General features: G+C 38.3%; 2 protein-coding genes across 3 annotated transcripts in view; both read right to left on the bottom strand.

Annotated features, from left to right (window-relative positions):
* Positions 1–25: 25 nt before the first annotated feature.
* On the bottom strand, positions 26–2,990 carry LOC102589498 (alcohol dehydrogenase-like 7). Its single transcript, XM_006342044.2, has 9 exons — positions 2,857–2,990; positions 2,005–2,141; positions 1,873–1,919; positions 1,341–1,666; positions 1,128–1,210; positions 908–1,048; positions 665–760; positions 420–584; positions 26–340 (listed from the first exon to the last, which is right to left on the bottom strand). Exons 1-9 carry the CDS (start codon positions 2,909–2,911, stop codon positions 224–226), a joined length of 1,167 nt encoding a protein of 388 aa, XP_006342106.1. The 5' UTR covers positions 2,912–2,990; the 3' UTR covers positions 26–223.
* Positions 2,991–5,219: 2,229 nt separating this feature from the next.
* LOC102588971 (large proline-rich protein BAG6) overlaps positions 5,220–10,221 on the bottom strand; it is a 13,096-nt gene continuing 8,094 nt past the window's right edge. Inside the window, exons 10-18 of one of the 2 annotated variants that reach the window (XM_006342042.2) lie at positions 8,485–8,649; positions 8,331–8,402; positions 8,091–8,214; positions 7,837–8,010; positions 7,517–7,671; positions 7,277–7,426; positions 5,831–6,415; positions 5,594–5,749; positions 5,220–5,512 (exon numbers count right to left, since the gene is read on the bottom strand). In XM_006342042.2, coding sequence (XP_006342104.1) covers positions 5,450–5,512; positions 5,594–5,749; positions 5,831–6,415; positions 7,277–7,426; positions 7,517–7,671; positions 7,837–8,010; positions 8,091–8,214; positions 8,331–8,402; positions 8,485–8,649 — 1,644 coding nt within the window. In that variant the 3' untranslated portion in view covers positions 5,220–5,449. The remainder of the gene's footprint in view (positions 5,513–5,593; positions 5,750–5,830; positions 6,416–7,276; positions 7,427–7,516; positions 7,672–7,836; positions 8,011–8,090; positions 8,215–8,330; positions 8,403–8,484; positions 8,650–10,221) is intronic. The other variant, XM_006342043.2, reaches the window with a different exon arrangement.

Here is a 10,221-nt window from a genome sequence, read left to right as displayed (position 1 = left end):
AATATGTAGAGATAATAATGTGCTGCTCAGTTACTTGTCTATTTCTGAGATAAAACATTTGCAAAATCTGCAATAATATGTTTGCTGTAATAATCTGTCATACTCATGATCACATCCATATATTAAGAAATTGTCTAAGTTTGGCTCTAGCTCGAGACCAAATGGTTATTGAGAGCTGAGGTACAATTAATTGAAAACAAGGCACAGATTGAAGTAAGATAAATCACTTGTCCATCCAGATAACACAGCGTAGGCTCTTTCCTTGAATGAGTAAATCAAACGCCTTATTGATATCTTTAAAATTCACTTCATGTGTGACAAACTTGTCCAGCTCCAATTCCTGAGAAGCCACATAAATGTGGTACTAAGGGTTAATTTCACGTATGGTCATTGAATTTTCTAGCAGATTGATAAAGTACCTTGTCAAGGTAACGTTTAACGAGGATAGGAACATCAGATTTGGGTTTTAGACCACCAAAGAATGATCCCGTGAGAGTTTTCTGACTCTGAAGAACCTCAAAGGAGCTAAGATTCAGCTGTGCATCTGGCTTATCAACTCCTAAAACAATTGTTTTACCCCAACCCTGCATATTACAGCCAAAGGTTAATAGACAAATTTGTATTGTTTATATTGTTGATTACAACAAGATTTACGCGGGGAGACCTTTCTGCAGCAGGCAAATGCTTCCTGCACAAGTGTTGCTAGACCAACACATTCAAAGCAATAATCAGCACCTCCATTAGTCATCTCAATTATTACCTGATATGAGAGTTTTGGCATGGGATAAGAATCATTGTCATATTTACATTATACAGGTATGTACTCCGTCTTATTTTCAAGATTATGAATCCAACATTTTAAGGGGACCTTATTTTCAAAATATCACTATACCAATAAAAGGCCCACCTGACTAACAGGTTTATCCCCACAGCTTTTGGAATTGACAAACTCAGTAACTCCAAACTGCTTCCCTATTTCAAACTTGTCAGAGTTCCTACCAACGCCGATAATTCTGGTAGCACCACATAGCCTTGCTCCCTCGGCAACCTAAAAGATCCTCCAAAAGCATATCAGCTTACATGATACCGACATACATAAGCAAGAAGAAGTCGGAGGAGAAACTTACTGCTAATCCAACTGATCCTAAACCGAAGATAACTACTGTCGAACCTGGTTCCACATTTGCTGTTTTCCAGGCAGCACCAACTCCTGAAGTTTAATTTACATCATATCAAACATGAACCACAGATAGTAGCAAGGAAAATTTAAACAAACAACATTACTATGATGACTTGGTTGATTTTTATAACATGTAAATATTAGAAAATGAGGAAATTACCTGTTGATACACCACAACTCAAAAGACACGCCCTGTTAGGTGGGATTTCAGGATCAATCTTTGTTACATTAACAACATCAACGACTGTGTACTCGGAAAAACTTGATATATACAAGAAATGATGTAAAGTTTCTCCTTCAGCATTAGTGAATCTGCTTGTATCATCTCTATGCAGCAACGGAGACGCTTGAAATGGGAATTTGGAACAAAGGTTGCTTTTCTTGGATTTACAGTCTACACAGTCCATACAGTCAGGCAAAAATATCGGTACAACTGAATCTCCTTCTTTGAACTCATTAACATCTTCTCCAACACTCTCGACAACCCTTGAATTCAGTAAAAGTTAGTAAAGTCGATCAGAATGTCATATTTTGCTGGTGCATATATAAGAATCAACCCCTTAATGTTGTATACGTGTGCTCCAAAAGAACGATACATTTCAATATTTAAAACTTTCAAGGGTACTTTTGATACAAATTTCGTGTCAGAGTCAAAACACCTTCGTATAAAATGAAATTGAAGTAAGATTTACCCGAAAGCTTCATGGCCTAAGATTCTTGGAAGGCAGCCAGGAAATTCCTTACAAGAAGCAAGAAAACAGTTGATACAAAAGTTAATAAACAAGTGATTCTACGGGGGAGATAAGCTAAACCAATAACCTTACTTTCATCCTCCATACGATAATGTCAGTATAACAGAGAGAAGTGCAAATGATTTTTAGTCGAACTTCATGTGCTTTAGGAGGAGCCACAATCACTTCTTCTATCACCAGTGGTTCTCCTGCTTTTCTTGCCACTGCAGCTGCAACACATACGACTCACAAGTCATTAACTTATAACGTGTTGAGACATAATATAATTAAGTAATTAAAAGTGCGCTCTTTTCTAACTGTCACACAATTTAATCAAACCATTGACATGGTTCACAATTCAACACAGAAAGCAGCAATTTTTATCAATAAAAATCCGTGTATTGTTTTCAAGTTTCTTTATCAATCAACAAATGCTAAGAACCCTTTTTCTACATGCAAGGTGAGGATCACTTCTTGTTCATATTCAATATAGGACCCATATGATCTCATACTACCTATCGACCCTATTTATACCGTGTACTTTTTGGACGAAGAGATCTTTTTGACCTTATATATACAGTATTTTCGAAGGGGTTCGGACGAACCTGCTCCGCCCCTTCATGACACTCAATGTTATGAATTAGTCCTCAAAATATCTGGATTCATCACAGCACTACAACAATAACTTTTAGCGGAAAAAAATATGCATATTAACAAAGAGTGGTAAAGCAGCTTTTGCCGACATTAGTTAATTGTCATTAGATCTAATATCACTACAGGCTTTAGCAGCATTTACAGAAAGTGCTAAAATATAATTGTCACTAGTAATTGCCCTCTAAAAAAATATATTTCCGCTGAAGATCATTTTTGACGTAGTGAAGCTATTTATAGACAGAGTTGTATCAAGATAATAGCAGAAGATTTTTGTGAAGAGTATATACATACCTTTGCAACGAATAGGCTTGCCAGCAGCAGAAAAATATTGTTTTGTTGAGGCCATTTTCAAAATGATGAAAAAAAACAGAGTTTTTAAAGTCAGTGTCACTTTGTTCTGTTGTTTTGTGTGAATTGTTACATCTTCACTTGTAGTTTTTATAGCTGCTAAACTACTTATACAATTTTACCTAGTTAACTATCATGATCAGTTCAGCCGAAAACACAATTTTGGTACTATTTAATAATGTGGATTATGTAAATTTGTAGAAAAAAATTAAATTAATTTAGGACCCAACTCATGTAATTAGGCAAGTCATGTAATAGGCAGCCTTGTGTCACGTCCTGCCACTTCGCAGTAGAATTTTGCGTCCGGATAGGGGCGGAAGGGTCTAGAGTTGTGGAGAGGTTTCCGGAAGACTCTAGAACCCTTTAGATTATTCAAGAAGGCTAGAGAAGTCCCTAGAATTCTCTAGAATAACTTAGAAGGCAATGGAAGGTCCTAGAGTGTGTAGAAAGTTCTAGAGCTAGGACCAAAGTGTAAATAAGTGAGGGACTTGTAAGTAATTTTTTAATTACATTTTAGTCCCTAGGAGGTAGTATAAATAGAGGTGCCCCTCATTTGCAAGGCACCATCCAACCAAGCAAGTGTAAGCAATCTTCCAAAGCAATACAAAAGCCTTCTTCCAAAACTCTCTTTGTTCTTTCTAAGTCTTTCCTTAAGCATTCTCTTAGCGATCTAGTCTTAAAAGGCTTCCTTGAGTTTACAAGAAGCTTGAAAGATTAGTGAGTAAATTGTCAAGGGCCGCACGGAACTTTAGCCAACACTCTAAGTCCGTGACAACGTGGTATCAAAGCAAAGGTTTGCACTAAGGGAATGGCAACCGAAGGAGACGTAAACGCCGCTAGCACCACCAACATTCGTCTGGATGGTGGAAAGAGAACCGCAAGGGTAAAAAGCACTAAAAGAGTAATTGTAAGCAATCTTCCAAAGCCAATACAAAAGCCTTCTTCCAAAAAGCTCTCTTTGATTTTCTAAGTCTTTCTTAAGCATTCTCTTAGCGATCTTAGTCTTAAAGGCTTACTTGAGCTTACGAGATCTTGAAAGAATAGTGAGTAAGTTGTCAAGTGCCGCACGGTGTCTTAGCAAATACTCTAAGTCCGTGACACTTGTGCCTTCACACAACCTGTTATATCTGCTTCTGTTTATTTCGTAATTCCAAAAAAAAATTATGTCTCTAGTTATCAATTGGACTAATTTCGCAATAATATTCCATTCGCAACACATAAGTTTAGAAAACTTTATCTAAAAAATTACTTTATGAGTTTTGAAACTAAACTTATGCTTCATTGATTTTTAATGTCCCAACTGCTCCACTGCATGCACCAATCGAATATTTTGTCTAGTTGATCAAAACTACGCAATTTTAAATACTAATGCTTTTTGCTTTTCCGACTATTATAACCACGTTAGAGAACAAGCTTTATCTATTCAATTATTTTTATATTGTCCATTGACTCATTGTTATTCATTTTCATTCATTGGCATTAATTACATCTACTGAGCAATTTGACATTAACAATTTTATTACTATTTGATCATCTTAATCTACGTTTCTTTAAATCACGTGTACTAATTTAAGGATAAACAACTTGACTAACCTATCTTAGCTGAACCTACTTTTGAATAGGGTTACGTCAATAATCCCTTTAATGAACGCCAGACAAACCTATCAATTATCATTAAGTTAATAAGATTAGAAGCCAGATATTGGTTCAAAATATAAATAGAAGAAGTCGAAGGGGATTTAACATATGCCATATATACACACACAAAATAACTTAACCATGTAAAAACAACGTTAACAACCACTGATTACGCTTTTTGTATATAATTAAAATCATTTTTTATGTATATGATAAATACTAAACTCCTTTTAGCTTCGTATGTTTTTTAAACCCCTTACTAAAAAAATCTCAAGCTCCGCCACTACCAACCAATCCCTAGATCAACTCATATTCCCTTGACTGATGACATTCCCATTACAGGTAGTTCTTAAAAAACTGCTAAATGACAGTAAATAGGAGAAAAGTCGAGCTTAGGAGCATTCATGATATGAGGAATTACACTACATAAATATGTTGCTGTAGCAGCTCCTTTGATGCATGCACCAATTGAGTACTACAGATTATACCCACTTGAATTGGATAATGATGGAGGAGAGAACCAATCATGCACGTAATTTAGGGCATGCTTCAAACATTACCCACCTCTCTACCTTCGGAGTAAGGTTTGAATACACGCTTCTCCGCATACCCACTTGAAGGATTACAGTGGTTTTGTTGTTGCTTTATAAGTTAGTTATGAAAACACATTGATAGAATGAAATGGTACCATTGTTTTGATTAAACATAGAAAATACAGTTCCCATCCGCTGGATTAACTATTCCATAGGCATACATACACACGGGAATAGTATAATGGCTTTCCCCCCCTACACCAGCTGTCTGTCTGTCTGTCTACTTGAGAACCCAAAATGATTGGTAACTGGACATTCTTTAGAAACAATATCAGAAAAATGAGAAGAAAAATTAAGTATATTCCCTATTTGCCCTCTTTATCCTTGAATCGCTGAGAAACATCATTACGCAGCATCTGCATGAATTCCTGCATGAATGAGAATGAAACATAAGACCCATGCATGACCTTAACAAACACCAAACTCAAATCACAAATCCAGCTACTCACATCGGCTAGGTTCTCTTCAATGGACAGTTCATCAGCCAGACTTTCATCGGTACTTCCATGGTGATGCAAAGATTCTGTACTTTGGACCAAAGAACGAAGAATCTCTACAGGTGGACTATTGTTCTCGATTTCTTGGGCAACCTCATGAAGATCAATCTGAAAAGATTGCAATTGATACAGAAAACTTAGTTTGCAAATACATCATTCTAACAAAATAAATAGCTAACAGGAACAAACCTGAACATTTTCAGTGGTTGGTCTTACTGCGGTATTCTCACCAGGCCTCTGTGCAATATTAGGAATTTGTTGAGGCACACCTGAGATGCCACCAAGAGCTTGAGAGACAATTGGCATCATTTGCTGAAACATCCTAGACAAGTCCATACCACCACCTTGCCCAGAAAACATGCTTCCAAGATCCTGGGTGTCAATATGCTGCGCAATCTGACTAACAGTGTTCATCATTGCTGGACTTTGAGTGAGTTGCTGCATCATATTCCTCAAGAGATCCGGAGAGCCAGCCCCAGTTTGTTGTGAAACCCCACTCAACAAACCATTTAAAGCAGGACTCTGAAGGACACTAGACATTGCATCCGCTATCTCTGATTGGCCATCAACATTTTGGTTTCCCGTGCCAATAGTCCCCATAACTCCCCTATCTGAGTGTGTCCCTGAGGGCATAGCAGGCTCATTTCCCCTGGCTGCAAGTGCTGCAAGAGACTGCAAAAATTGACGCTCATCTCTTTGAGGTAGTTCATTTGGATTGCTGCTAGTTGAACCATCAGCATTAATTCCATGAACTACAGATTGCTTAGTTCGTCTCTAATTTGCAGATCCACCAAAAGAAATAATAATGTCAAGTCCAGGACCAAAAGTTGGAAAAGCAGTACATGGAACAGAAAGTTCACTACGTGAAAGGTTAAAACAATTCCAGAGAACATTCACAAATCTGACTTTTTCTTCAGTTATGAGATCAACAATAACATTGCACCAAACTGACAAACCACCATAGACACTAATTCAACATAGTAGTTTAAGATTTAGGGAAAAATCATTATAAGGGCAGTAACCAGCTCTCAATTTCTTTCGACACTGTTAAGAAAATGATAAACAAGGCAGCAGAAGAAACTAAAACTCACTGACCCAAGCCTGAGAAATCCCAAGGGCCATTAGTGTACTGTTTGAAACTCAATGCATAAAGGGCACATCCCTCTACCCTTCTCAGCTTAATTACCAGGCTATTGTTGAACATGTTATGTGCACTTAAACCCACACATCATATGTTGCACTCTTACCATTAGACTACGAGTCTCGTAGGGAGGGGGAGCTTATTTATTACTACTTATAAAATTCAACTTCCAAAATCTCTTGAGGGGCATGAATGCTAATGCAAGGTTAATGAGCAATTGGCAAGACAAAAGGACAAAAACAAATTGAGGACTCAAGAAAGTAAAACAATAAAATTTGACCTACCATTTAATGGTACATGAACACTACAAAACTCAGCAGACAAAATCATTTCATTTAGTACCAACAGAAAATGACTCCTTCTCACATGTCTTTTTAAAAGCCTACTACATTTGGAAATAAAAAAAGGAAGGTACTCTATTACCATTCCATCTTTCAGCCAAATCAAATAATCAAAAATATATCTGGGAAGCAGCATCAAAACAGCTTGCTTACCTTCGGCTGCAAACCTCTGAGCCCTAATCCAAGGGGCACAGATGAGGATTCATCAGGACTACCTAACTCCTGACTAGACCTTTGAGCTCTTCCTACACTGGCTGAAGCTTCTGGCTTACTATGAGACATTTCGCTTGATTGACCTAGACTCTGGCATTTACAAGTTTAATTAGGTCTACAATGTCAAACTCAAACTAGGGGAAAAAAGATAGGTCATGGAATCATTTTATTGGCACTGACCATTTTATCCTCTCTTCCGGGAACATTGTGCGCCGGTAGAGGCTCAGGCACAGTCATCCCACTTGCAGATGTTTCATCTAGTTGAGTGCTAACAGTATCATTCTCAGCACCAGACACAGTAGATCGCTCTTGGCCACTTGGGCCATCTGATTGGCCTTCATGATACAGAAAAGCACTTCAGAAAGTATATCGCCATATTGTATCATTATCATCCAATTAAAAAGTACAGACGTTACACATGTTAACAAGAAGCTCTCAGTCTGCAAAAAGTTCAGATATGATAATAGATTATTTTAGGACATAAATCTGTGGCGCTATACCAGGCTGTGGCATACTAGAGACTGAGATAACAGCAGGCCTTGGTGCCACAGCTGTAGCCATTATATTTCCAACAGGCAAAACCCTTGATTGGCCAGAATCAGTTCCATTACCACGTTCACCATGTGCTCCATCTCCATTGGTCGCCCTAGCACCAACTGCAGAAGTAATAGGTGTTAAAAGCACCCATTGTTAGAAAGGTTACAACATTTCCTTAAGCGAAATACAGAATTTTGTACTAGCATATTTCTCATACCTGCATGTATATGAATATTAACATGCCTTGGGGCATTACCAATCCCAAGAGCGCCAAAGGTACCAGGGTTAGGTGGAACAGCAGCTGAGTTACCGAAGAGTGAACTGGTTTGAAGGGGGAAAGGCTACATCAAGGAAGAGCAACAAGTCATGAGAAGAAAAAAAAAAAGGAGCTAGTATCTACCTATTTTTCAGATTGCAATCCTAGCCTAGTCCCTCTACTTTTATCTGTCAAACAAACCTGAACCATTATGGGGTTCGGCCCCGTCGAAGATATGTAAACAGCAGGACCAGCATTTACTGAAGATTCAGCCTGCAAATATCAGCTTAATAACTGTAAGAGAAGCACTAATAGAAAATGCTTAACCACCAATAAGAGAAGGGAAAAGTCATACAGGTGATTGTCCCATTCTGAGAGTCAATATCGTCCTTCCAAGCTCTAAAAGAAGGGCACCTAAATGTTGCATAACTTGACCAATTAGCACAGACTCTGTCTGCACCTGTCCCCTTAATGCAGGATCACTGGAGACTCTTCCTCGTTCCAACTGCCCTGCAAAGTGCTACAAAGTGGCAGAAGATTAGCAAACAAAATCAGAGAACAAAAATAGAGAGGGCACAACTTTGCCAAAAGAAAAGGCATGCAACTAACTTTTTGGACGGCTGGATAAGAGCAAGTTGACAACAAAAGAAAGTAAAAAGTTCAGCAATCATCAGTGAGTTAGAGCAGAAAGGGAATAATGTATCAATTCTAGGAACCATATCTTTAGCAATGATCATTTATGATATCTTATCAGTGATATTTAAAGCAACTGTAGGGAGTCCATCAGAGACAGAAGGTAAAGGAACTCTCCTACGCAATGCAGGAGTAAGGATGCACACGCATTGCATCTAATGCTATAAGATTTCACAGTTTGGTGTCGCAAGTGGACCAACGTTATTTTGAGCCGTCAAGTTGGTTGTTATAGAGAATAAGAGCAATATATATGGTCCTGTGCATGAATGCTGTTGCAGTGGAAGACTGGCGAACATCATACAACACACAATTTGTACAGTGGTACAAGGGGTGAGCACAAGAAAGCTGCTGTACCTCTCTCTAAAGATATGTCTGAGCACTGTATGATATATTCTCGCACTATATCAAGTAAATCACTTATTGAGCCCAGACATGGTGACAACCTATCATCATCAAAGCTCCGGAATGTTGAGAGTCAAGAAGTGGTTCAACACACACGGAGCATAGCAACTCCATTTTCCCAGGAAAAGAACAAACAGAGAAGATGGATCCATACCATCAAACCACAAAGGACTGATATTTTACTATCACGTCAAGAATAGGCAAATGCAATGCAAGTTCAGTCTCAGTGTGAATGTATGATAGCTAGCCAACTTGCAAGCAGTTAGAGTGAGGCTTGGCAGCCAGCAGATATTGAGCAGAGTTCAACCTCCCAAAACTGAGGAAGTTTGTATGCCTGCATTTATATGCATGGATAGGATCAACCCTTCTATATCCCTTCTGTATAAGAAAGAGTCTAACCGGAAGATCTGGAAACCAGCAACACTCTTCTAAACCTACCTATACCCTCTTCTCCTCATTGTCCCTCTTTTATATTAAGGAGTTCCTCGTGACAACTTGACAACTAGTCTCCCGCCTATGATTTATCAAAGGGAAATTCACAAGCATCAGGAAGGCCATTCTCTGGGGCCTTGCAGAACTTATCCTAAATGAACACATCCTCCTTAAATGAAATATATTACCATGGACAAAACAGAGGAGGTTGCCTTGGAACAGGTTCTACGTCTCTCTCCCTACCAAGGCTCCTCTCAATCTTCTCATCTTTGTAATTTCTTTCCATCTTCCCAAGTGATTTTAACTAATCAAACCTTTACCTCCCATCTATATCCATATAATTAGACCAGATTAATTGTTATTTATGGACTTCCCTTCAAGGGTCATTTGTCTTCAGTGATTCCTATACCAATGTGTTAGGACTCCTAATCACAATTTCAAGAAGATCTTTAAGGGGATGATAACAGGTAGGTATATTGTGAGACAGTTGAGGAAGCTAGAATTCAAGATATTACACTTTATCCCAACCCCCCCCCCCCCCCCTTTCTTCGATAAAAATTTAAAG

Source organism: Solanum tuberosum, unplaced genomic scaffold (assembly GCF_000226075.1).
Source record: "Solanum tuberosum cultivar DM 1-3 516 R44 unplaced genomic scaffold, SolTub_3.0 scf00032, whole genome shotgun sequence".
NCBI lineage: Eukaryota > Viridiplantae > Streptophyta > Magnoliopsida > Solanales > Solanaceae > Solanum > Solanum tuberosum.
Note: the sequence above shows the minus strand (reverse complement) of the source record. Positions and strands in the feature narration are given on the sequence as shown.